The sequence below is a fragment of the Calliopsis andreniformis genome, chromosome 7 (assembly GCF_051401765.1).
Source record: "Calliopsis andreniformis isolate RMS-2024a chromosome 7, iyCalAndr_principal, whole genome shotgun sequence".
In the NCBI taxonomy this organism is placed as follows: domain Eukaryota; kingdom Metazoa; phylum Arthropoda; class Insecta; order Hymenoptera; family Andrenidae; genus Calliopsis; species Calliopsis andreniformis.
In genome coordinates this window covers 9,663,666-9,691,601 of record NC_135068.1, presented here as the reverse complement: position 1 = coordinate 9,691,601, position 27,936 = coordinate 9,663,666, and the positions used below count along the sequence as shown (strand labels likewise).

Genomic DNA, 27,936 nt, shown 5'->3' with positions numbered 1-27,936 from the left:
GTTTCGATAGTAGAACGAAGATGTGGACCGAAATGCACGCTTTCAGGAAAAGCGCAGACTGCGAGCTGTATTGGTCTTTCTAGAAGGGGCTTCTACTGAAAATCTGCCTTTTGGATTTGTCGCGGCCAGCTTTTGTTTATTTTCCTCTTCGCGTCTCACTGTTTCTCTTCCCATTTCCTAGAGATGGAAACAAAACCAAGGAATATGTAATCTCTCTTGACGTTAATTCATCCCAAGTGACGCCAAGCAGAATTGAGGTTAGAATTTGAAAGTTAGAATTATTAGGTTAGAATATAACCTCAAATGAGAGAGACACAAAACTAGACAATATGACTAATCTAGATAATATTATCTAGAATTACCTAACCTAATAACTCACTTTGTAGTAAGCATACAAAATGTGTTATTGTATTCATAGTTATTTTTCTATTAACCTGGAAGAGTAATCGAAGAATGTTATTTGATATATTTTATTTATTAAAGTAAGGAATCCCCCGTTCCTTATTTTTCTGAATATTCCGTATGAAAAGTAGATATTCAGTCGAGATTCAGAAAGTTAACGCAGCTACCCAACCTAACCTGTACTCCCCGATTTCCACTCGATCTCAAATTTATGAAAAACTCCATGCCGCTGGAGCGAAACGAGACGGGGGAAGGGTAAAGCAAGAAACTTTCGATTCGCCATTACTTATGCCGTTTGCACCGCGGGCGAAACGAAGGTAGGAACGCGGCCGTATGCGCGCGCGTTATCTCAAAGCCTTAACTCACTTCCTCGAAATTGATTCTCCGCGAGGGATCGCCGTCGAAGGTCCACGGACCTAGAGACCCCCACTCCCCTCTGCTCCTCCCACTCCCCTGCATCTTGGGGCAAACTTCCGTGGAGCTCGAGAAGACGACGGAAATGAGGGAAGGCAGGGCAGACACGGTATCAAGGCAAAGGGATTAGGATACTCGTCATTCGTATCCAGCGCGATGGTCGTCGGAGGGGATTGCCAGGGAAGGCGGAAGAATCCCTCCTCCTCCCTTCAGTTCTATTCCCGATCCCTTGCTCCTCGAGGAAGAGACAAATTCCAGCTGCTCGTGGGACAAATGGCCCAGATCGGGACAATTACCTCTGTGAGGAGTTGCCCTTTGCACGAATTTGCTCTTCTCGCGAAATAACGCAGGTGGCACACGTCGTGAAGACGTCTGTTTTATGTCCATTTTATGCCTGAAGGTCTTCTGATATAATTTGGCCGCCTTAAAAACTTTAGAAGTTTATTTCTATCAGAGGTCTTAAAGACACGTTACATGGAGGTCTTAAAGTCGTTTATTTTTGGTCTCAGCGTCTTCTCTGGACGTCTTGAAGATATCCCCGTGCTATATGAGTAGGAATACCGAATACTGTGCAAAAGTCAAAGGGTGGCAGGGTGCGAGTGGGTGAGATGCTTTAATGAAATACAAGAGTGGCCTGAACTGAAGTAGAGAGACTCTCGCAGCGTCCCACGATGAGATTTTAATTCAACTTCGATCGTTAATAGCGCCACGCTGGAGACGGAATTAATTAAAGCTGCTTAACGGCCCCTGGTCCAGGCAATTATTGGATTTACTGCGTTATCGCTGGCACGGGTTAAGCTGATGCGCCGATTAATCGCGCGCTGGTTTCCCAAGCAGCCGCTGAATGCTTCAATAAACCGCATTTCTGTCGGTTCGACCTTTTGTAATTCGAGGTCCAGGTTCATATTTCAGCACCGAAGACACACATTTTCGACGCACTCTCGAGTAGGGTGCTCTCTGTTCGTTGAGGGTGAGTGATGACGCATATCCATGAGAGAAAGGGTTTAATTAAATTCAATCCTTATTCGATACTCTTCAGAAGACTTTCGAAAAGATTAGACCTGTTAGAAGATTGCTCCGGCCGCGAAGAGCAGCTCTCGATGATCGCTGTCGTAGCCGCCGTGAAAGAGTGGGGGTTATGACGTGTGTGAGTGAGTAAGACTGCAGACTGCAGCCACAGGTTCCCCCACCTCTTTGCTCTTGGTCTGCTCTTGCTCTCTGAGCATCACGTGACGCGAGTCGCGCTGCCAAGTGGGATCGACGTGACGCTCTCCTATAGGCCTACATTCACAGGTTCCCCCACCTCTTTGCTCTCGGTCTGCTCTTGCTCTCTGAGCATCACGTGTCGCGAGTCGCGCTGCGAAGAGCGAAGAGATGGGGGAACCTGTGAATACTCTCACTACGTCACGATCCCCACTCTTTCATGGCTGCCTCAGTCGAGGGTAATCTGTGTCTGCTGAAGGCTGCTCATAGTAGCAAGAGCAAACTATGAACAAGACTGATCAGAAAGCTAATTCAGATACTGAGAAGCAGATTTAATTTCTGTTTAATAAATTAAAATTTGGTTCTAAACGAAATATTTATCATACTACTCATACATTTTATTTCTTTTATAGCATAGGTTATACTATGTTGTCACTCTCGCTTCTGAGTACTAAAATGTTTTTGTAAAAAAGTCATAAAATTTGACGAGATTTTCCTTTTATGTCACTTCCTAAGTTATTCATCTGCGCTTCCTATTTTCTTGTATACGTCTGTTCACTAATTCACACAGGTGTGCAAACAGCATCTAAATAAACAATCAACAGAAATTGTGTTTCAAACCAGGTCAAACAGATCAGTCGATCTGAATTACTTCCTTGGATAGATTCTCAGCCAGCGGGCGTCCAAAAACCCTCTTTCTGTTAAAGATTGCAAAAATTCAGCTCCTGGCTTCCCGGAACTTCCCAAGTTTCTTTGTCTCCTTACTTCTCTTCCACTTCCCGTCTCCTGACTTCGGGGCAAACTTTTTCCATCGACACTTTACGTGGACGTACGTTGGGATTCAACTAAAAATTCGAAGAAATCAATATAGGGACCGCGGCGGTGAATGAATCAGCGGTGGCCTGCATTTCCATAATCACAGCCGAAACGAAATTTCCAAACCGATGTATTAGGGACGTTCGAGGAAGCAATCGACAAAAATGGTCCAATAACAGGCGACCTGGGGAGGGGGGAGTTTTTCAGCGGGACCGTAATTTCGGATTGCAAATGTTTGTCGAGCGCAAACAGGCCGCGGTTCCGCGAGCTCCAATGGTGATTATCGCGTTGCCATAAACCGAACGTGCACACGGAGGAGGGCCATTCGCAGACAGTTCGTTGACCAGGGATTTAAAATCAGGACTCAAATATTCCGCGGCGTTAAGTACCGTGGTCCACGAGGCATTCGACATGTTTCGAGCGGTTTATTCACTAGCCATCATGTGCCTGCTCTTTTGGGCTGGCGAAAGTGTCCTAATCTACCCGCAGAAGTCTTTGATTCAGGTATCAGTGTAATATTTTTTATTTTAAAAATCTACTCCATATAGCACAGAGTGAAGTCCAAAATTACGAATATCTTCAGAACGTCTTAAAGACACTCATAAGACGTCTTAGAGACGTCCAAATGACGTGTATAAGACGTTCAGGCAGGAAATGGATATAAAATAGACGTCTTCTGGACGTCGTGTGCTACCTGGAATGAGAATTTTCAAAAACTCTTTTGTGATTTTGGGAATAATATTATAGGAACAGCTTGAGAGTCTATTTCAGAAGTTTCTTTTAGTGACTGGAAAAATTCTGAATTCAGTATTCAGTAACCTACTCGCTATAAGCTCATAAATCCCCGTATCTCTCGTTACAACATTGCTGATAACACATTACGAGTTCATAGGGCATAGTGACTGTAATTTTTAAACAACATAATTCAATGTCCACTGTATATTTTCTCATCCACCAAGTACAGTCTTCAGGAATCATCACTTTTTTCTCAATTTCTCAAAGGTTCAGCCGGGTCAGCGGTTCAAGATAAAGTCATCTGTAACCTCGCCTCTTATCTCTCAGTAGACAGTCCGCGAAACTTATTAAGTCCCTTACCAGGATAACGAGCACTCCATCGCGAGTTCCCTTTTAATTAGATTGCGTCTCTGTTTGCGTTGAATTCTTAATGTTTCCCGCCTAAGACGTTCGAAAAGAAGGAAGCTGAGGTCTGTCTGCTCGTCGATGCTCCATTCGAGCGAGAAACGACCGATTCGTTCCTAATAAGAGGTTTTCGTGGAACGTTTGAATAAGCAATCACGAAGGAGCAGCTTAAAGACGTAGCTGTTCGCGGCTGCTAGCTAGACGAGGCTGCTTTTGAATAAATGGACCAAGCGAGTCGAGAATCGGACATGGTGCTAGACGAAAGATCATATTTTAATAGTAGTTGAAGTTGGTTTCTGAGTAGTTTTATAGAATACTGTAAGCCAGAATTGCTTCCTTCTTACCTTAGTGCTAATTGGTCTGCTTACTGTGATTTGTTATCCGTGTGCTAATTGATTGATTTCATGCGTAGCATGTCTCGTTTAAGTGAATACAGGTGATTCTTACACAGACTTCGAAATATACAGGTGTTTCATAGTTTTAGTTTTTAGACTTTTAAATGTTTGTAGTAGGAAACATTTAAGGTTTAGAATGTAGAAGTTTTTATGTATCCACAGTTTGAATTATTAACTTTGAAAAGTTCAGAGTGTCCAAGTTTTTAAATACAATATTTAAATTCATGAAATTTTCTACTAAACTATCAAATTCTTGCAGATTTTAAGCTTTTTAAACAACCAAGTGTGAAAATGTAAAAATTTACAAATTTAGACATATTAAAGCTTATAGGGTCTGAACTTTTTTAATTATTCACTTAATTACAGCATTAAAAAATATTTAAACATTACAACTTTTTAATTTCTGCATATTCACATTTTCATGTGAAGAGATTTAAAAAATTCCCAAGCCACTTTATTTATTTCAGTTTCTCTATTAACTCGAGTGTAATTTAAGCTTGTTAAGTACTTGGCTATTAATAATCGCGTATAATAAATTCCTAAACATGAAAACGTGATGACCATGGAAGCCTAATATGCGTGGATGTGGGCCCGCAGCACATGCGGGCGCCGCCTCAAACTTCAGAGGCTAACTGCCTTCCCCCACTCGATCGTGATCATTACTCGGAGAAACTTCCAAATTATTTGAAACTTTTATTTCCCAATGGTCTCAGAAAAGTAACAAACCAGCCAGAAGACTGCACTGAATTTAATAATTCCCATACTCCAATAATTCCGAAGTGGACTGTATCCATCGAACTGTAACAGGCGAGGAAACTTCGCGAGCGTGTTCCACTCATCTCGAGGGCGAAAAAACTCTTCCCATCCGCGATATAAACGCTTCTTGTTTGGTGTAAAGCTCGATCGCGATCTTCCACGACACGCGGGGAAGTTTCGCAACGACTTCGCCGCTGGAGCAATCGAGCCAGGCCTCGTCCCCCTATGGATTCTTTCCTCGTGGCTCCGGAACTTGTTTCGCGAACGAACGGATCGCTCCCTCTCATCCACGTCTCATCGTTCCGTTTTCCAGTTTACGATGGGCGTCTCGGTGCCGGTTACCATGAACAAAAGGGGCAGCGTCGTCTTCTCGTCCGCATTCCAATTCAATTATAAACTTCCGTCGAACTTGTCGGAGCTCGAGCCTACAATAATACCTGCACGCCAGATGAGGGACCTGAATCTGCGGGACACTTACGCGATTCTCGAAGGTTTATTCAATCGGTGAGTATTCGATCAAAATTCAATTGCATGTTCGATGTACTCGGTAAAAGTTCGCGTTTCGATATATGTTCGTGAGAAAATGAGGGATTTGAGTCTGTGTAATACGCCAGCATTGAAAGTTTATTGAACTGATGGGTATCTGAGGAGAACCGAATTCGAAGTTCGATGTACTCGATAAAAGTTCGCGTTTCCATATAAGTTCATGACAATAGAGGCTTGTGTTTCGATAGACGTTCGTAATTCGATAGAAGTTTCTACTTCCATAGCAGTTCCTGACTCGACAGAATCTTGCAGTTGAATAAAAGCGTACCTCAATAAGTGTTCGTCCCTCGATAAATGTTCGCCACACGAGAGGATTTCCAAATTCAACAGAAGTACCAAACTCACAGCGAATAAGAGAGAAATTTCGCGATTCAATTAAAAACGAGAAGTCTACTAATTCCTGCAACTCCAAATTGTTGCTGTTCTGCAACAATCGCGATAATTTTCGGCCCGAATTCCCGTGATCAGCCCTCTAATCCAATTCGCTGTGCCAGCTAGCGTTCCGAGCAATCTCGAATTGGAAGAATAAGCGCGGCAGCGTTACCTGTCGAAAATGGCCCGATGAATTGGTAAACATGGCCGAGGGTGGGCGAATAAATTCGTAATTAACTGAGCGCCGGAATTGGCCACGATCGACGCTCGGCGACGCTTAATGAAACTCTATTTTCTAGTCGGGGGATCATCCGGGCCGGCTCGCCACATTCCTGTTTATCGTCGATGGGCCGTACAATGGGCCGCTGATTACACGAAATAAACGGCAGGCATGGTTTTATCGAGCGCTGACACTCGAAACGCGTTCCACGAATGGACACAAGCGGCTCGTTCTTCGAGTAACGAATTCCCTTAATGACGGAAATTGCGCAGGATGAGCGAGGACTTTTGTCCTGCGCGCCTCTGCACCGAGAAGGGGAAATGAGGCAGCAACGGTGGCTCGCGTTGTCTGTTCGTAGGTTTTTCCTGTTATTTCAGCGGTCAATTTGATCTGTTACTTTATCCAGTGGAGAGGTAGTAGAAAATTCGCAGAAAAATCCTTCGAGTTTCTCCTAACATCTGAAGAAGGGACGCGCTAAACGATCTTCTATTCAGTGAAACCGTCCGTTCGTATAGGTTTGCCGAAGAAAGGTCGGTTCGTGTTGGTCCGGGGGAAAAATCGTCGCGATCGAAGATCCAACGTTGCTTTCTGTTAAAAAGGCGTCGAAGGGAACTCGTACGCGTGAAATAAGCAATAAATCGAGGAGAAATTTCTCGCAGGACCGCGTGGATGGCGCAATCGTGTCGCTCCGACGATCGAAGGTTTCTTGAATCGGACCAATCACGTTCCACGTAAACTTCTATTTACTGGAAGGAACCGTTCTCCTATAAACGAGGAAATGTTTATCACTGAACGTCTCCGAGAGTCATTTAACGAGGCCGAACGATACCAATTTCCAAAATGGCCGTTCTCAGGCCTGACAAAGGACATTTCCGCCGCTAGGACCTCGCGGAGCTTAAGATCAAAGCGTTCGGTGCCGCTTGGAAGACAAAGGCGTGAACTTGAACGTAAATTAATTTGAACATAAGGCAATTACCTAGCCGTCGGGGGTACAGAGGAGCGTGTGGAGCGGGCGAGAAATTCCATCCTGGAAAGTTAAGAAAGTTAACAAAATGTCAGTCTGTCTCCTGAGTGACGCTGACTGGTGGCGTTGCGGAAAATGGATCGTTAATCGGTACAACGTGACGAATTCTGAGGCAAAATCTCCATTAAAATAGCCTCTCAGATAATAACAAAATGGCGGCAAGGAAAATTGAAGGAATAAATTGACGTAAACAGCTGAGAAGCATTATAGTGCTGTTTCGTTATATATTCAATGGCACAGTAATGTTCTTCTCAAATATATTCTTTCATATTGTATGTCCATCGCGAAGAAGTGACTTTCTTTCATTTCCTGAGGTCTCATCGAAACTTGTATCGAAACATCAGCCTGACTAGAGGGTCCACAGGTAAAAATTGAATTATTTTTCGCAGTAAAGGCTGGCGAGACGGCAGGACGTGTCTCTTAAGAAGCATCTGCGAGCTCGCGGAGAGTCCATTTGGCAGGTCACGGCGGGACGTCTTCGAGGAGGTGATCCACTTAATTTTAACGTAAGTTCGTCGCGGTGAGTCGCGCCCTCGACCCTTCCTGCATCGACGCGCGCACGTCCCACGAAACGAAATTTCTCGAGAAGCTTCCGGTTAATGAATTCCGTTGGAGGTCCTTAATGGCTGTCCTGCTCGCTTACGGGGCAAAGTGGGGCAGCGTCGCAGCCTAGGAAAATTCAGCGAATCGATGCTGTTCAGAGGGACTCGTCCAGGAATGCCATTAGAGACACCTGCGTCAGTCGCGCGCGAAAAACAACGCCGTTTCGCATAGTTAATCTGTTTCCATTTCGTCCCGAAGACGCGGCGCCCTCGAAACCCCGCGTCCAATTTGAGCAACCCCCGCGTCGACGCGCGGCCAATTACCCTCCTGCTTAATGAACCGAACGAGACCTCCGCGTTTCCCGATCAGGCCGACAGAGGACTTGCCCGGGACAGCCAATTCCACCCACAGCACCGTCGACGAGCTGTACCAGGAGGCGGAACGTTTGGGGAGATCTGGCGGTGACTGCGTCCTGGCCTACCCCGACTGCGTCGAGTCACCCCTGGAAGCATTCACTGAGATCGCGTTCCCTTAGGGGATGCTGGATTGAAATCTTCGGTCTTCGAGCTGGGATTGGTGATCAATGAATCCTTAATTAGGTTTTATTTGAGGGTCGATTGGTGTCGATTCTTAGGTACTTATTTTATGCTCTGGCACTTGCAGAGCTGTCGAGGGATCTTTTCAGATCCTGGAATTAGAATTTTGACACTTAAGTATTCTTTATGTGACATTATATATATATACATAAATAAAAGAAAGGATAGCATGGAATATTAGAAAAGAAAGAATGTTTCAGTGTCATAAGAAAATAAGGAGAATTGTAGATTAAAAGAAGCCTGATTTATTAAATAAATATTCATTTCCAAATCCTGCTGAATATAGCAACGAGCACATAACGAAGCAGTACCATATTCCTCTATTTCACATCTGATCAAGAGATCGTGCGATACACGGACTCTATCATAAGGAGATTTATTATGGAAGAGTGTTAACACGGGAGCAGACGGGTAGAAGGAAAGGCGCTAAGTAAATTTCCTTGTAGAAGCACCCGCGGCGCACCAGAGTGCTCTGTACCTTCCTGCAACCTCTTTTCGCGAATAATTCGCCATAAAGGATGCCTCTGCAATTACACAAGGACTCGTTTTATGCCCCTCCACTCTTGCTTCACAAATGTATCTCGTAAAATCCTGCAGACACGGAGAACTTTTCTCAGACTATCGATTACCCTTTCGATAAGTGGCGATCGCGACGGTGGTCGACGTTGTCGATCGAGATCGACGTGGGCAATTCACGGCGCTAAGGGTGGACGATGGCGTTTCGTTCGGCATCCATCTCGATTGATCGATAAGGCTATGCTGCTTTCGCGATGGCCTTTCAGGGGGAGCATAAGTCTGCTCGATTTTAACCTGCGATAGAAGCCCAGCACAAAAGTGGACCGAGGAATTGAGAGAAGTTCTAAGTAAATTTCGATGTCGAGGGCCAATGCGGGATGTAAGAATGATCGTTCTCTGGACCGCTGACGTACTTGATCGCCACGATTTTTAATCATTAAGATTATTCGATGTTGGATTAGTTCCTGAATCTTCACGCAGTGAAAGCACGTTTTTCGATTTTTTATAAATTATTTTTCGTATCATCAATAGTCATCAAGGTAAATGTTCCAGTACCTAAACGCTTGAGATGTATCAATAAGTATACAACCTAAAATTGTATGTCCTGATACTTCAATTATGAAGTAGATACCAGGAAGTAAAGACACTATTTTGTTACACTAGGTTTTATTTTTAATTAGGTATGTCTAATACATCAGAATTTAATTTTATAATTGAATAAAATTAACGCAGTTACAAATAGTGACCTTATATCGAGGCAATACTGTAAAAGCTTCACTTCCAAACCGACGCGAACCTGCTCACCGAAAGCTTCCAGCGCCCTAAAAAAGGAGCCCCTGGGCCCTTCATTTCCGCTCCTCAAACGCGCCCTAACTTTCCCTCCCACACTCGTGTACTCGAAAGCTGTGTGCATCTCCACTCCCCCTATTTGTTTATGCATCTCGGCCCCTTTGTCATCGCGGAAGCGGCAAGTTTCAGCTCGCGAAACTTGTCCTGTGTACTGCTACTTATTTAGAACTTGTCCACAGCCTCTCGGCTCGGAGTTGGTCGACTTCCGGGTGACCATGATTATGAGGAGGACTCTAACGAACGTCTGGAATGGGCTTGGCCGAGACAGTCCCCGAAAATGGCTCTGTTGTCCTTCCTCGTTACCGAATCGTCGTTTTATTCGATCCTCGTTGGTTGACGCTCGCTCCTCCGCGGTGGAAAATTAGCTCGAGATGCTCCAGCCAAGTCAGCGTCGAGCAGTGGGTTGACAGATGACGCGTTAATTTCGTGGAGGAAGTGGAAGCTCAAGCGGCGGGAACGCTCCACGAAGCCGAGCTGCGAGGCTCGTGCAGCCTGCGCCTTTGTACCAAAGGGGCCGAGATTGGCTGCGTGATTCGAGAGGACTGTCTTCCGCTTGCGGGTGACTCTTGCGCTCTTTGAGGAGCTCTCAGGAATTTGGGACTGTTGCTCGATGCTCTGAGATGGGATGGACAGGAACTGAGGACGGAGGATAATATTGGAATTTTTTGACGTGTTACTAATAGGCAGTCAGTGTGGTAGAACATTTATTATACCGTATGTGATGAAATTCGTAATGCAGTGGAGATTTGTGAAGTTTTCTGACGATCTGTGACTTTTTTCAGGTTCCAAGGAAAGGAAATTAGTCCTTGTGGCTCATTTAAGTAAGTTAAAAATGACCTAACCCAGACCTAACCAAAAATTAACTTCACAGAATAATTGGAAAGTAAGCTATAGAAATTTTGAGTAATAAAAGGAATTTAGCACTGTATTGGATGCCAGACTTATAAGAACGTTTTCTACTGTTTCAGGAGGCTTATTATATATTCAGAAAACCTTGCAATCAGTTTGCCATAACAAAAGCATCTCCAAGTTTCATCTCCAATTTCCAGTTCCTCGGAGGTGCGTACGAATAAATAATTCTAGCCCACGAATCAACAACGAAGAGTGAACAACAAATAAATGCAACTGTTTATTCAGATGAAGCTGTTCTGGGCACCATTCCTCCTCTTGTCCACAGCACTACGGATCCAAGGAGCCGAAGACGCAGAGTCCCACGAGGGAAGGCAGATGCTGTACCCTCCTCCACTTGTAAATCCTTTCGGCGGCACTTTCAAGGTATTTACCCACAGCGACGATAAAAAGATCGATGCAGCCTCGCCCCAAACAAGTCTTATACACCAGCAACGATTAAACCCGCTAAGAAGAGACAAAATTTGAATTCCGCGATAATCGACAGCGATTCCTTATTTCTATCGCGAGAGCTCGACTTTCTAATTAAATCAGGGAACTCCTCGCGCAGTTTTCGTTTCTCAGAGCAAACGGTTCGATGCACTATTTGCCTTGGCTGCCTCCTCTGGCTCCAGTTTTCTTGATTACTTTCTTTCCCGCGACGTGGCGAGGTTCGACGAATTTCGAGGCAACGAATGGGTGGAGCAACCCTGCGCCCTTTTTTCGAGTACGATTTCGGGGTAGGAAATTCGGCGGACTCGAGGGGAGCAAAATCGACGAGGTTTGATTAGCGAGTGACGGCACGACAGCGGCAAATATTTGGGCTGGTCCGCGTTAAGAAGGACGGGAACTGACGTGGAACGAAATTCGCCGTTTCTGGGTCAGCGTGTGTCTAAACATGCGAAGCTGCACTGCGCCAAAAGCGCAACTTCAAAGTGAGAAAGAAAAAGGAAAACACGGCCGCTGCAAAGGAGGCGACTTCTTCGCGACGCGTCCTCAGCCTTTAACGAGTACGTCCTGGTATCTCGTATCTTATCGGGGGAACAATGAAAAGTTTTGCCACTCGTCTCGCTCGCCTTTGTCCGACGAATATTGAACAAACTCGCTGTAAGCACTGGACTGAGTTGCGCTTAGGTGCCTGCTGGGTTCCTGAGCCACTTAACGCAGCTCCTGGTGAAAATTAAAAGTCCACTTCCACACTGGTCCACTTCCGAGAGACGTGATTAGGTCGTGAAAATTTCAGGTGTTCTGTGGTGGTTCAAATACTTCTGTATTCATATTTAATTAATATTCTGAATATGAGGAACGAGATCTATCAAATTACTGTATATTTCAATATAGGTATCGAAAATCTCGAACGACAAGATGATAGACTGAGTATTTGTAACTCGTGACAGATGCTCGATCATCGGTGGTACACACGACCCAAATTAAGGGGACGTGAATGTGCAAGGGGAAAATGTGGGGCGAAGGGGTTGGGGGAAGAAAGTTCAGTGACGTCGTAATAATCTTGGAAATGAATGGGGGTTAAGCAGTATTCCTAAAGTTGATATACGAGGGGCAGAGGACTGGGACGAAATTCTCTACGAATGGGAAAAAAGCTCAGGGTCCTGCTGTAATTCTCCTCGCCCTTTGCAGCTTCTCTTCCACCTTTTGTCGGACTTTATTTCATCCTTCCTCCCTCCATTCTTCCTGATCCCCAGAATCCCCCATCGCGAACCCGAAACGCGAGGAAGCTCGCGTTTCACGACCCTCCTGTATCCTTCCTGCGTCTTGTGAGCCGAAGTGTCGAGATTCTTCGTCGCTCGCTGTGCTCGGATCTAGTACTGGAAACGGCACGAAACGTACCAGAGACGGCTCACCCATTTCAATGCGGAGCTCGAGCTCGTGGAATGTTCCGAATGTAGCGTTGAACGCAGCTGGGAGTAGGAAACGTGATCGTAGGGACGTGTTATTCGACCTGAAGTGCCTGGCAGTCGAATACGATATCAATAATCGTTGAATTTTCTAAGATCGACCAGCGAGACTAGATAGTCCGACAAAGCATTGACTCGTACTACTTACTGATCGGAGTCTGATTTGTTAGTATTCATACTCCTGGCGAAGTTGGGAAGCTATTGTCTGACCAATCATTGACTCATATCACTAATTAGTGTATGGCGCCTGACTCATTCGCGCTTGTGCTACTTGCAAAAATTCTGAAAGCCTTCTTGGCTGACCAATCATTGACCTATATCACTGATTCGTCCATATTGTCTGACTTATTCGCACTTGTGCTACTTGCAAAGATTCTGAGACTGTGCTAGACTGACATATCATTGACCTATATCATTGATTATCGCATGGGTTCTGACTTATTCGCATTTATGCTACTGGCAAAGAATCTGAGAGTGTACTGGGCTGACCAATCATTGACTTCTATCGTATAATGTCTGATTCGTTCGTGCTTGTGCTACTTGCAACGATATCGAGAACGTGGTGGGTTGACCAAGCATCGACTCGTACTACTGATTATCCTCTTTCGCCCGACTTGTTCGCATTTATACTACTTGCGGCAATTTTCTAAAGGAAATTCGTCTTCTTTCTTTAAGAGCGCTGTTGATCAGATTTCTTCCCGAGGAAAGTGGCTTCAAAATTTCACAGAGCAGTACCTCAGGCACTTTTCATTTTCCATCCCCTGAAGGTATACAAACGTCACGGAGATTCGAGAATAAGCGCGTTTCTTCCCCACGAACGGCAACAGGGTCATTCTTGCTGTTCGTTTGATTCCATTTCGCGGACTTTTCATTTCATTACGTCCAGCACATTTATCCTTCCTTCATCGCGGGCTCAAAGGCACTGGAAAAAGAGAAAGCTCTTCTACCCAGTTCCTCTTTACTACTTCTTCCCCCAACACTACCAGCCACCCTTCTCGCACCCCTTCCGCCCATCGAATTCTTTACACTTGCTAAAGTTCCCTTAACAATTCCCGCGGACTTCTCGCCGCGGCTGAGGAACTTCCTCCTCGCGATTCCTCCCCCTCCAGCAATTACTTTTACAACCTGGAGAATTGTCAATAGCAAGCCATCTCTCGCGTTGCTGATTCTTTAATCAAGCACCTCCAACGCCCTTGCCGAGAAGCGACCAGTCCCTTGATCTTCCGCTTGAAAGACTTCGCGCGAGACTTGCATGGTACGTTAGGAAACTTGTTTAAAACATGGCGTAAGATTGCTTTTTATGTTTACGAAATTTTCGTCGCGTGCTTTGTATATGTTTCGCTTCCGTGCGTTCCTTTGAATTACTATGTATTTAGGGAAATCATTCTTTAGCATGTTGTACGGTGTTCGCTTGTGATCTTGTTCCAGAATATGGGTTTGTATATTTATGAGCCTTTGAGGGATGTATGTACGAAGTTCTTGAGATGAAGTTTTTTGCTTGATGAGGAGTGTTTAGGCAGATGCCTGTTCAAGAAGATATGAAAAGGATGGTAACGTGATCTATATGGTTGTAAATGTAGCAATAAGCTTCTCAGTAGCAGTATACGCGAATGCAACCCAAACTTGAGCCAGACCTAACCCAGATCTAACACAATATTAGCATATATTATTCCCTGAATACCTAGCCCAGACCTAACCCAAACCCAACTCAAACTTGAGCCAGACCTAGCCGAGACCTAAGACAATATTAACATATATTATTCCCTGAGCACCTAGCCAGACCTAGCCAGACCTAGCCAGCCTAACATATACCTAGCCCAGACCTGGAATATGCCTAACACCTACTTTACCTATGCCTAATATCACATTACCTCTTATTATCCCTAGAATACCTAACCCACGCCTAATCCCACATTACCACACGCTGTCCCTGAGCTCCTAACTCATGCCTACCTAGAGCTAACCCAGACCTAACTCAGGCCTAATCTCACATTACCGCCTACTAACATATCTATTTTCTTCAGAAAGCATTAGTGCATCAGAATCCTCAAGATATCATGTTTAACTGAATTATCGACTCCTCAACTTGCGTTGTCTGGTTTCCGCTCTCGAACACGAAACGAGGCAAGGGAATCTCGTTCGTTAGCTCGTCGAGGCTGGACAAGCAGCAGGTCGTCGTCTTAATGGAATCTTCCGCAGCCTTTTTACCCTGCCTACGTCTTTGAAGACGATTTTTCAGCTCCCGTAATTGCTCTCGGCCGCTTGCTGGCCGAGTCCCGCTCTGGATTACATTGTTTTTGCGACGTCTGCCGTAGAACGCGAAACAAACCGTGGTTTTCGTAACGCGGTCTGCTTTGGAACGAGCATCCCGCTCGTTGACGCTGTGACACTTTTCTCGACGCTTCGCCCCGCGAAGTTTACATTGTTCAGCTCCAGAGGAGGGGGCACCTTCGTTCGCCCAGGACGCGCCCCCTTGCGCGAGGAACGTCCCTTCTAATGGTGTCTTCAATTCGTTTACCGCGACGCTGCCCTTTCTTTGGACCAGCGAACGAGTCGTCGCTTTCCTTTTTGCCGCGGCGGATACTGGCAGGAGGCGGAGGCGTCTTTCGTCACGCGGCTCGACGATCCGTCTGGTACCTCGGCCCAAGGGGAGGCGAGATTACCGCGGTCTTTTCGGCCGCTCCGTCGCGCTCGCGTACACTCCCGACGATGAACTTTTTTTCGGCCCGCGAGTCCCTTTCAGACGGCGAATGAGCCCCGCCGCGGACAAATTGCTCCATCGCGTATGAAAATGAACGGGCTGGAAGTGGCTGAGACACTGCCAGCCCGGTCGTCTATTCCTTCCTTTCGTATCGATCCTCCCCCTCGTCGTTTTGCCATGGCGAACGCGACCAGGAAGGCGGTTTTTGTTGCGTCTCGTTGCTTTCTTCCTCTGGAGAGAATTCGGGACACCTTTTTTCGGGGAGTCTCGGAGTCTCTGGTGAGCAATTTCTTGCACGGTTGAAGATGCGTTTTTTAAGGCCGATGCTGGCGCTTTGGGGACTGCCTTCGTTAGTTTATTGCTTCTCACTTGGGTTCAGAGATTTGATTTTTGGGAGGTCTTTTAGTAAAGGGTGGTTTTGGATTTGACTTGTGGTAGGTCGTTACACTGCGATTCTACTCGTGAAGTGGAGACAGGGGATTTTGTAGACTCAGTTTTCAGGTTAGTTCAGCTGTCTGTGTAAGTACTGTACTGAATCTACTTGGCTGGCTTTATTCAGTTTGTATAGTTGCTTTATGATATTCTATACAAATTCACTATTCTACACTGAGATACACTGTGTATGATACTACTCTACATTATTTTACACTAGATACTATACGACTTTATACTATTCTACACTAGATACCATACTACTTTATACTACTCTACACTAGATACTATACTACTTTATACTATACTACTTTATCCTATTATACATTAGATACTACACTATTCTACTCTACTTTACACTAGATACTATACTATTCTACTCTACTTTACACTAGATGCTACACTATTCTACTCTATTTTACACTAAACACTACACTACACTACTCTGCATTATACTATACTAGATACTACGCTACTCTACAGTATTCTACACTAGATACTGTACTAATTTATACTATTCTACACTAGATACTATACTACTTTATCCTATTATACATTAGATACTACACTACTCTCCTCTACTTTACACTAGATACTACACTATTCTACTCTATTTTACACTAGATAGTATACTATTCTACTCTACTTTACACTAGATGCTACACTATTCTACTCTATTTTACACTAAACACTATACTACACTACTCTGCATTATACTATACTAGATACTACGCTACTCTACAGTATTCTACACTAGATACCATACTACTTTATACTATTCTACACTAGATACTATACTACTTTATCCTATTATACATTAGATACTACACTATTCTACTCTACTTTACACTAGATACTATACTATTCTACTCTACTTTACACTAGATACTACACTATTCTACTCTATTTTACACTAAATACTACACTACACTACTCTACATTATACTATACTAGATACTACGCTACTCCACAGTATTCTACACTAGATACTAAGCTACTCTATACTATTCTACATTAAATACTACGCTACTCTACACTATTCTAAACTAGATACTGTACTACTTCATAGCATTCCACACTAGATATTACACTCCTCTACCCTATTCTCCACTCATTTGCTCTCCACTTCACTACGCTCCGTGCCATACAGTCCTCGCTCCCTTGCGTCGACGTACAGGGAGACAAAATGTAAGAGTATTTGTTCTTCACCAGACGACTTGACTGCTTCTTACTTGAGTATCTTCTACTCACTGCACACTTCGTTTCTGAATCTCGTGCTTTCTTCTTCCCCTATCAATTCCAACATTTCAAGATCCTTTCCAGTGACTTTTCTTCTCTCTACCAATTTATAGTGTGTATTTCCGTGGCATTAATATCGTGTTCTAGTGAAAATCAATTGAAATCGAATTCGACGTATTCTCCTACATATTCACCGCATTTTTGTCAAGCTGATCGTGGGCCTGGCTGTGCCAGTACAGCTCTCCGGCAGGATCTTGGTTTACGGCCAAAATATGCAGTTTCAATACACGTTGCCAGACAACGCGACCTTCTTCGCCAACTTCTTCGATGGCTCGTCGCGACGACAGCGCAGGAATATCTCCTGGAATGAGAGGACCCCCATCTACGACATGGTTCAACAAGAGCTCGACAGGTGAGAGCTTTATGGAATTCCACGAGTTTTACTGCTTTAAAATATTTTCTCTCGCCAGAATGAAATATTTCACACCACTTTGCCCTCACAAATGGGGACAGTTGAATATTCAATGAAGGCTAATATTGTCATTACATATATAACAAATAGATAATAATTGTCAGTTTCCACTGTTGAAGATATCCAATCTCTAACAATTTCACGTGTTCGAAAATTATTCATTTCTGACGATGAGTAATTTATTGGCTACTGATCAGCATAGCTAATTTTTGAGTGGTTTTTGAAACGCAAGTTTGCACAAGCATCGCACACGATGTCAGCCATTAATTTTAATGAACGACCCGTGTAATACGTGGACAATTTGGATAGCCTACGTGCTGTTACAGTGTAACCCCGAAATTTCATTAAGCTTGCTAACACGTAGCCACGTTACAAACATTAACCGATCGTTTGCAGGAGAAACGTCGATGGCAGGGGCTGTTTGAAGAGAGACATCTGTGAGGCTGCTTCGTCGTCTTTGAAGGACGAAGGCCTTGTCGGAGAATTATTGCACTTGTTACTAACGTAAGTTAGTAATAATAATAATAATAATAGCTATTCTACTTACGAAAAAATCCTGTGGAAATTTGTTTGTAAGCAAAAAATTCAAGGTTAATTTAAATAATAATAAGAGAATCGTTCAATTTTAAATTCATTAATAGTAAATTCATGAACATTTTTAAGCTGTGTCACTGTTGCAATACATGTGCAGTATGAAAATTGCTAATTTCTATGTATTTCATTTATTGATATTCAGGCCAGATCAGGACTCGTCGATGATGGACAGTGAATTTCTGGCCGCAGCTGCGGCAGGACGACGACGCGAGGACTGTTCAAGGATTTATCCCACGTGTCCCCCAGGCGTGGGGATCCTGGATCGAATATCCACAGTTTATTAATCAAGATACACCGCGTTCTATTATTAAATTTCCTCCCTCGGCGCTTTATTGCTCCCTTTCTTTGCTCTGTCCCGACCTACTTACAACCCTCCCTCCATCCCTCATCCCCCTTCGCTACAGAATAAATCCCTTTCCATCTTGCCCTACGCATCGTTACACCTGCGCTCTGTCTTACCTTCCTGACGCAACAAGCGAACCAGCGATTTCTATTGTAAACAGCCTGCTAAATAAACATCGTGGAGAATAATTCAGCTATCGTTTCGAGTGGGGATCTCCCGATTTAGTCACTCACAGGGTGGGAAGAAATTGTTCGAGATTACTGGTATTGTGATCTGACACGAGAGAGGCTCATATATTATCTTTAGCAGAAAGTTAGACAGATCATTTTACATTTGAGAAACCACAGTTTTTTTAAATGACTTCGTATTGTTGGATCTGATAGAAAGCCTTTTGCCAGGGGTAGTACATGCGTCTAACAGTCAGGGATGAGAAATCATGAATTATTAAACGGCAGTTTTACAGCTGCCTCAACTGTAGCGTTGAACTGGAGTCAGTTTAATAGTTACAGTCGTTTCAATCGGGGGTGGCTAACTGCAGAAAGCGCCAATTACTGGGTGACAAGCCCTGCCGCCTCTTGGGAATTATTTCGACGATTTTCCTCCGCCAATTCCGCGCGCGAAGTCGGGCTAAGTGCATTTGCCGAGTTTAATGAAGTGCTCTGTTCGATAAGTGCACTTGCACCGCGCGCCCACTGCGCTGGGAAACAGCTGTCCGACCCTTTCGGATCGAACGCCCTTCGACTTGTCTCGAACTTGCTCCGTCATTTTTCTTGGGGCTGGGTCGGAGGTCACTTCGATGGAAGTGCTATGGATTGGTTAATTAGTACAGTAATTGAAAGCTAGTTTTATATAGAAATTTTCAAGATTGACTTTTTTCTTGATTTTTGTGAGCTTGGATCCTTGGAGGTATGTAGATGAAGTTATATTTGAAGAATAAAAATTTGAAAAGTAGAATACAGTTTATGAGGAGTAAATTCGACTGCTCCTCTCTCTTAAAAAACCAATATTTATTGAAATATATTTTAATTCTTGCCATACTTTTAATAGTAAAAGTATATATGCAATACTTGAAATAAGGGTTGCCATATGAACTTCCTACTTGGGGGCAGTGGGAGAAATTGGAAGGTGGCACTACATCCAAAAAAGGAATTCGCGTGGCAACCATGCTTGAAGTTGAAAGATTACGTGTCCATTTTTGAGAGATTCTCAAGTAAAATTCTACGGTACAACGAAGAACAAAAATTACATCAAGCCAGCCTCTCAAATCACCCCTCTCATGCTTCTATCACTCAAAATACGAGCACCCCTCCAATATCAGCAACGTTTAATGCAACCCTGAGTCGATTCCGTCGTATCGAGAATCAATAAACAAATCACTTCCAAGGGGAGCTGTACAGGTTCACCGAACGCCTCAGTGTATTCTCGGTAGTAAAACCTCAGCAAGGGTGAGCAAGATCGTTCGCTGTTGCTGACAATTCAGTTGTTTACCCAGAGAGACTCGGTACACAGTGGAGAAGTACCAACGCGCTCCATATTTCAAACGAACGAGCGCTGGCAAGTCTGACGTCGCTCCAGATGAGAATGTTGAACCCATCTCGAGCATCGAGGAGCACTGGACGACACTCGTAACTGTACCAGAATCGAGCCATACTGCATCGTTCGCTGACCCAGGATCAGACGAAGGAGGATAAAAAAAATGGTCCTCAGAATCGATGCTAATCGATAGGATCAACGCTCGAGGCGCAGCGAGGAGATTCAGTGTGGTGGGGAGGGAACCCGTTACCAGTCCAGGATAACATTGTCCCTCGAAATGGTTCAATCTCGGAGGAAAGCATTTCGGGGCTGGCCAAGGCAGTTCGCGTGAGTTGCGACGAGTTTCGCGAGGACAGCTTGGCCCGGGAGCCAGTGGCCAATGATTATGCGACTGTTGTTCTGGACTATTCTCTGGCTGAGCCTCGTTACTGTGGCCGAGAAAGTCGCCGCGGGCAGAGCCACCAGATCTCTGGCGTTCAAGAAGGGCAGCTCCTTTTTCGTGAGTATCGGAACCTGGCAAGCACCTTCGTTTCGTAATCGAATTACGTAGGAGAGATTCGTGGGTTCTGGCGAGGGAGGCGAAAAATTAAATGGTCTCGTGGGCGAATCAAGTGCAGGACTTTCCTTTGACGTTAATTTATGGGTCGATGGATCATATTTATAAATATCTGGGAACCTAATCTTGTATTTAGTAATTCCAGATTTTTTGAATTTGAAAATTAGAAGCTTTCACTGTCAGAAAATAAGGATTCCCAAATCCTTATTTGCAGGGCTTTTTAAAAGCTTAAAAAGTAAATTAGAAAAAAGAGCAACAGAACGTATATATACATAGCTCCAAAATAACAGTGTCGTGAAATTATTGAATATATACTACCTTTATTCCAAATTAAAGTGACTAGGCATAGCTTCGTGGTACCTCGAACAGACTTCCTCTAGGTCAGCGGTAGTAGTATACGACGACCTCAAGCACGCGCCGATATCGCAAATTTTCCACAAAGTAACCGTGGCAAGGATAATGCGCTCGAGCGAGAGTCACGCGATACGTCCTCGATCGACGAGTTACGATAGGTAAGCCGGTCGTGCATTACGGAGCGCCTCGAAACGCGTTCCCTTCGAGGACGTGAACGGCGCCTTTTAAGGCAAAAATACGGGGCAACGATCGCTTTACATTAGTCCCCTTAGCCCCCGTCTACATGTAGCGCATGTATTTCCGAGGACACGATGCAGCCGCGTGTGTGATGTGACCCTTATACGGAAGCAATAGATCAGGGGATGTGCTTCGATAGACGACAGTTGGTTAATTTCGATTTCGGCGGGATCAAAAGGAAATCTCGTGTTTCGGAGACCTTCGGGGTGATGGAAACCTTTTTTCTGCTGTTGAATAGAGAATAGACTGTATAGAGGGAGATGCATTAGATTCAAAACGTTTTAGTTACGTAAATTCCATCATGGTTTAGATAACTTCCACCCTCGTGTAGATAATTTCCACCATTATTATCTAAAATGTTGGAAAGTTCTAAGGAACACAATGCTTATTTTTTGATTGTGCAAGGTTGAAGTGTTTATATATAATCGTACATGTTCGGTTTTATGTAAACCTAATCGTAAAATTTATCTACTTAATGTATTTAGATAAGTTCCATCGCAGTTTAGATAATTTCCTCCATTATTATCTAAAATGTTGCCAGCCTCTAAGAAACATAATGTTAGTTTTTTGATCATGAAAGATTTAAGCCTTCATACATCATCGCATACATCCACTTTTATATAAATTCAATCGCAAGATTTATCTGTTTAGTATATCTAGATAAATTCCACCGCAGCTTAGATAATTTCCTCCACAATTACCAGCATCATGGAATCCTAAACAATCATAGACATTCTTAAAATAGATTCAATCGCACAGCTTCTCTAAATAGATCTCAATAGATAAATTCCTCCATCGTTCAGATAATATCCACCATAATTATTTACTACTAATATCACAAAATCACTTTAAGGAACGTATTAATCCGGACCATAGACATTTTTAAAATCAATTCAACTTCAGATCTCCTTTATATAGATCAGAATAGATAAATTCCTCCACCGTTCAGATAATATCCACCACAATTATCTACTACTAATATCACAAAATCACTTTAAGGAACGTATTAATCCGGACCATAGACATTTTTAAAATCAATTCAACTTCAGATCTCCTTTAAATAGATCAGAATAGATAAATTCCTCCACCGTTCAGATAATATCCACCACAATTATCTACTAATAATATCACAAAACGAATTTAAGAAATGCCTTACAGAACAGTACTTTCTCGCTCCAAAATCACAAAGGATCGAGCACCGATAAACGAATCCCCGCTACTAATCTCTCAGAAAATTTGCAAGCAAACAATAGCAGCGATTGTTTACGATTTCCGAGGGTCGAGTTTGCGGCAGCTGCGGCTGGCCGCGGTAGGCTGCTCTCCCCTCAGCAGAGTTATGCGACTCGCGATGATCCAGCGCACTTACGAGCAACTGCACTGTGGTATCGACGCTACGGTTGCACGCGCGCTATGAAGCCCCCTAATGTACGAGACAGCGGCTGAATTTCAGATCAGCGACCGTAAATCGATACGCCACGGCGTGGGCGTGCGGCGCGCAATAATAACGCGGCAAGGAGACCGTACACGGGCGCTCTTCATCCACGATAGGTTAAACGAGAGGTTAATTCCTGGATAGAGCGTAAGGGGACACTTATTCTCTCGGGGAATTTGCATGGGCGCGAAGTGGATCCCTCGCGACAATCGATGCTGAAAAGGCACTCGATGCCAGTACTGGTCTCCTAGCACGAGTTCAAATATATATATTACGTAAGACTGAGATCACTAATAATACCATGTTAGTTATTATTTATATGTTACATTTCATAAGCTTTAAAATTCTAGGAACAGTCCGTCTGTAGCTGTGAAAACCATAATTTAAAAAACTTTGAAAAACCCTTTGAGATATGTTTAAACATCCCTAAGGACTACAACATATCCGAATTTGAACAATATCTGAGACGCTACTCCAAAAAGTGTCCAATTTCGCGTGGGACGACCTCTTCATAGTTCTGTTTTAGGTTGATATTCTATCAGAAATTCCGAAATAATGTGTCTCGTTTGTCGAAGATTGCGCGAAGAGTCCTCCCATAGTGAGAATTATCTGATGTCCAACGAGCCCCCCTCCGACGAAACCAGCTTGACGTCAGGACAAAGGCCACTCTGTCTTGCAGGCCCGAAATCCTCCAATTACCTTGTTAATTATTCCGCACACGACCGTGAAGGATTATTCAATTTGCCCAGGTGTAGCTGGAAAACAGGTTCTCGGCTGCCTTTGAGGAGTCAGAGGATACCGATTCCACCGAGGATCCTGTGTGAGGCTAAAATGGCCGAGTTTCTGTTTCCCTGCTTCTGAGGGCGCATGCATAACGAAGGAGCGTGAAAGGGGGTGGAAAAATCGTCGCGCGAGTTTAAGAATGCTCGGGGAGATTGAATCGGAGTGTATCGCGTGCGAGGACTCCTGCAATTTATCATCGTTCCCTTTCGACAGAACTGAACGCATTCATGCATTCGATCGGGGATTATGCAACGCAGGGAATGCAGCGCGTGCAGTATTTTTATTATTCGAGGGTTTATGAATTGGAAATTCGCTGGGGAGTTTTTGCGACCTCGACAGGGTTGATGAAGAAAGCTCTAGGCAGAGATTAAAATGAAGGAGAATATATTGTTCAGAGATTAGGAGATGGTTCTTTGTACCCATAAAATCTGCATTGTTTCTATGGACCATCTGATCTCTGAACAGTAATTCTTTCTGGGAAAGTAGTCTTCATTGACTTTTGCAATAAATGTGTGAAATATTTCTGCTACGATGTTTTTGACGTTTAATACTGCCATTTGATTATAATTATTTGATCATTCTCTGCAGATAACGCGAGAGATTCTCAAGTGAAATTCTACGGTACGATGAAATCAGCGATGCAGCGTTCAGTAGCGAGTTTTAGTATACATATATCAAAGAAAATTGTTAAATATGGGTTAATTTTCGAGACTTCTAGCATCTATTTCCTTATTTAAAAAGAGTGAAGATATGAAAATTGTTCGAGGCTGTAGAGCCACTACCTCCCGCTCTCAGCTAGAGAGGGAACTTGGGAACACTCAAGTCCGCCCTCTATACCCTGTTGTCGATCTGGAATTGAAATTTCAGGTGCAGCCTTGGACAGCTTACAAGCTGTGGATATTACGTGTCCTCCTTTCCCACGTCTTTTTACACGGTGGCGATTCGATATTGGAATCGTGGCCAGCGGGCGGCGGTTTTTGCGGAGATCGCGATATTGGTAGCTTTAGAAGTAGCTCCCCTATTTCTTCACAAAAATGAAATCCCTCAGTCTGAAACTTTGTGTTCGTTCCATAATTTTATATAATTATTTATTCAACCACTCACAACGAAAGATTCAAGTAGCTACTTACTTGTGAATCAGTCATACCAAAACCAACAAAAAAGGACTTAAGCTAGGTTGGCCCTCAGGAACAAAAATGTTGAAACCAAGTTCCTCAAAAATGATTAACTCCCTCACAGCACTTTACAACCCCTGAAAGCTCTCCTAGGATCATCCTCGCTAAATTCCCCGAGAAGCCTCGAATCCCTCAGAAAGTCACTCGCTCGCTGCCATCGACCCATTAGCCCCAAACGGCCGACAGCTATTAACGCGACGAGTTCTGCTTTCAGTACAGACTGAACTTCAAGATCACCCTGTTCCCGACAACGACGATCTTCGCCCAGGCCGCTGGCTTCAAAGTGGTGTGGGAGCTTCCCACCGACGCGCGCCGATTCGGTAGGTCCATCGCCGACATCCACGAGGCCGTGGAGCTCCTCTACGAAAGGTAATAAATAGTTTAATAGCCCGTGAATAATGCAGGGGATGGTAGCGACCCGTGTGGAAGCCTGGGAGCAGGGGAAATTGCTGTGCATCCGCGCTGATCCTGACTAGACCTAGGGAGGCCTGGCGGATGGATTCCTGGCCGTCTGGCCGAGGGCTTCCGGTCTGGATTACGGATTGGCCAATGGTACAAGCCAGTCGACTTCCGATAGACGATCTCGTTTCCTTCCTTCTCCATTAGGCTCCCTTGCTCCTAGGTGTCTGTGCTCCGCGATGTCTGTTTTTTGAGGTTTCTTGGGTATTTGGAACCGAATGTGGAACTGTTGGAGAGGCTGATGAGGTCATTGGGGGGTGGGACTTTGTGGGCTGGGGAGATTGAGTACTTAAGTAGACGCAGAGAATGAGGCAGAGGAGGTTTAATATTATTAGTCATTGAAGTTTTGGAATTAGGCCTAGGTTAGATTTGTACTACAGTATAATATTCTGTATGGTGAATTTTTTGATAGCCTAGGCTCAGTACTGAATACCTAATTTGATTTTTGAAAAACTTCTGCAGCCATGGGTTCGATGGCAGATCCTGTCTATTGAAGAACCTTTGTGAAGCCATGGACTACGTGAGCCAAAGGGAGGGAGTTATAGCGAAAATATTAAAATTACTTGTGGGGTGAGTATTTGATTCCATGACTAAGAAGATGTATCACGTAAATCAGGCACTGATCATAGCTTAATTTCAGGCCGTATGTCAGTGATGGCAAATCAATCTTGGAGACAGTCAATTGCGACATCCACGTTACAAATTGTCCTCTTCAATTAATCGGACTCGATACTTTCGTGGACCAATGAACCACAAAATGAACGCGAACAGCGGGAGCACTGTGGAAAAAGAAAACTCGTCCATCTTGGGCAGAGATTTCAAGAAGGGATGTAAACTTTTTGCTTCCACGAACTTTATGGTTCTTCCTTTACGGTACAGAATCTCGAACAGAAAATCGCGTTGCTTCCATTTCTTTATCCCAGGCTTTTCAGTGTCGACAGACCAGTTACATTCAGCGACAGGATATAAGACCGCGGGAAAACCACGAGTAGAAAGTTTGAGGAACAGTAGGGATACTTGAAATAAACATTTAGAAGGCTACGGTTTCGAAATACATAATTTCATCCTGTTATAAATATTGTATGTTGCAATTTCAGAAACATACGGTGTGTATCTGTTCGAGTTTCGGGTTGCGAAACTCCTTGGAAGTATGCTAACTCTTTGACAATAGCGCAGAGCTGGTGGCATCGACCCCCGAGCGCTGCAACTTACTGTGCACCAGTGTCAAAGGAGTTGTCTCTTCACAGGGATAGTTGCAGCTTGTTTTAAGTTACTGTGAAATTAATTATCAGTTATTTTCACATATATTTAACTATCTAAGGCAGTGCTGCATGTAGAAATTTCAAAAAATTCGAGGTAGCAGTTGCTGGAAAATGAAAAGGTTGCTCCTTGGAGCAGGCAACCTTACGCCACTTATGCAAAGTCGGTAACATTCAACCCTTGGGTGCTGCAACCAAATGTGCTTCGAAGAGGTTGCCTCCTCGAGGGATAGTTATATCACGTTTAAATTTCTGTAAAAGTAATTATACCATATTTATTTTCATTGCATTTTCTGAGAAAACACTGTTCGTAAAATTTTTAAACAAGTCAAGACAAGCGCTTCTGGAAAATAAAACCCCTTGAAAGTATATAAACCTTCTGACGCTCCTGCAAAGTCTGTAATTTCCGACTTTTCAACGCTGCAACCCAGTTCTCGCGATGTCAGATGTTTGCCTACATGCAGGGGTATTAACCTCTATATGTATAAGCTTCTACAAAAGTAATTCTGCATTTCCAAGCTGTAATTGGTTATTCAAAAATGCTCGTCTTGATCAACCCTAGCACTCCTTAAAATTTTCACACAGTCTTTTCCCATTCCTGCAATATAATCGCATCCACAGTGACTATACGTTAACGAAAAACATTAATTTAGAATACCCCGTGGTTTTCTTGCTAGAGACAGTAAGAGACGGCGCGTGCAACTCCCATATGCAATTAACGGACGCTCATTTCACCGCTATGGGCTGCGAAATGAGGAAATAAGTGTCGTCCAGTGAAAAAGGTCGTTCTCCTACTCTCTCACGAGGGCGAACTTTTTCCACGAAACATTCTCTACTGGACGAAGACGGTACGAATTAATATAAGCGCACATTTTAAAGTACAATGAGCGGGCTGTCCTGTCCCACACGGTTACGTCGTTGCGCCTTCATCTCGCGTACGTTCATCTATTTTTTAGTTTCATTTACGACTCGTGTTTCGTTTTGCTACTGTCACACGCTTGATGGGACGGGATTTAACAGAGGTATGCGAGATTCTGCTGTTATGAGCTGCTGGAGGACTCTGTGTGCGTAAAGCCGTAACTCTGTGATGAGCTTATAGCGAGAGGAACAATTTTAAAGCATGTGATTAAAGTGGTGAAAATAAAACTCATTAAATCTGAATTACCTTATGACGCGACGAATGAGGGAACGAGCTTATAGCGGGGAAATATTGTAAGTTTGAATATGACTCTCGTGATTATAATATAAATATTCATTTTTTTTAATAAAATATTTCTGAATAAAAATTTCTCTAAATGAAGTGCGTTTTTATCCGTTTTACATTTATATGGTCGAGTTGTTGAATGTTTAAATATTTAATGCTTAAAAAGATTCGATATTCTCGAGACTAGTCTCGTCACTAACGAAATTATCCGCCGAGGACAACTTAAGAAAGTTTCACCACACAGGCCAATTACTGTTCCCTAATTGCCAATAGGATTGACAAGACGAAGTAGTTCTAAAGTCGATGAAAAATTTACGATTCTGCCAGTTCTTTGTTCCCCAAATCGTTGCAGAGGAGCGTGGCGCATGCAAACACAAGATTCGCTTGAGAATCTTGGCTAATCACCAAAGAGTGGGCGTATCAGAAGAAAGACGGTGGACTCGGTCAATTCTGCGGCATTTGGAGTCATTTCTGTGGAAAACTTGACCGATTCTGGAACGCTGGGGCTGCCTTCCAAGAAGGTGGGCCGTCTCTTTGTAAACTCTCGCGCGATTGCTCGATTTTCTC

At 43.8% G+C, this 27,936-nt stretch overlaps 3 protein-coding genes across 4 annotated transcripts; all 3 read left to right on the top strand.

The window, feature by feature from the left end:
- Positions 1-3,246: 3,246 nt before the first annotated feature.
- LOC143181400 (uncharacterized) lies at positions 3,247-8,366 on the top strand. The gene is made up of 4 exons (XM_076381782.1): positions 3,247-3,339; positions 5,545-5,630; positions 7,678-7,794; positions 8,201-8,366. The coding sequence occupies exons 1-4, from the start codon at positions 3,247-3,249 to the stop codon at positions 8,364-8,366; spliced, it is 462 nt and encodes a 153-aa protein (XP_076237897.1).
- Positions 8,367-10,760: 2,394 nt separating this feature from the next.
- LOC143181742 (uncharacterized) lies at positions 10,761-18,514 on the top strand. 2 transcript variants are annotated; one of them, XM_076382316.1, is made up of 5 exons: positions 10,761-10,851; positions 10,930-11,067; positions 17,178-17,380; positions 17,837-17,944; positions 18,177-18,514. In XM_076382316.1, exons 2-5 carry the CDS (start codon positions 10,930-10,932, stop codon positions 18,316-18,318), a joined length of 591 nt encoding a protein of 196 aa, XP_076238431.1. In that variant the 5' UTR covers positions 10,761-10,851; the 3' UTR covers positions 18,319-18,514. The 2 variants fall into 2 exon arrangements, with proteins under 2 accessions (XP_076238431.1, XP_076238430.1); XM_076382315.1 differs by having other exon boundaries at positions 10,843-11,067.
- Positions 18,515-20,295: 1,781 nt separating this feature from the next.
- LOC143181832 (uncharacterized) lies at positions 20,296-25,655 on the top strand. The gene is made up of 4 exons (XM_076382491.1): positions 20,296-20,409; positions 24,662-24,816; positions 25,369-25,476; positions 25,547-25,655. The coding sequence occupies exons 1-4, from the start codon at positions 20,296-20,298 to the stop codon at positions 25,653-25,655; spliced, it is 486 nt and encodes a 161-aa protein (XP_076238606.1).
- The last annotated feature ends 2,281 nt before the right edge of the window (positions 25,656-27,936 follow it).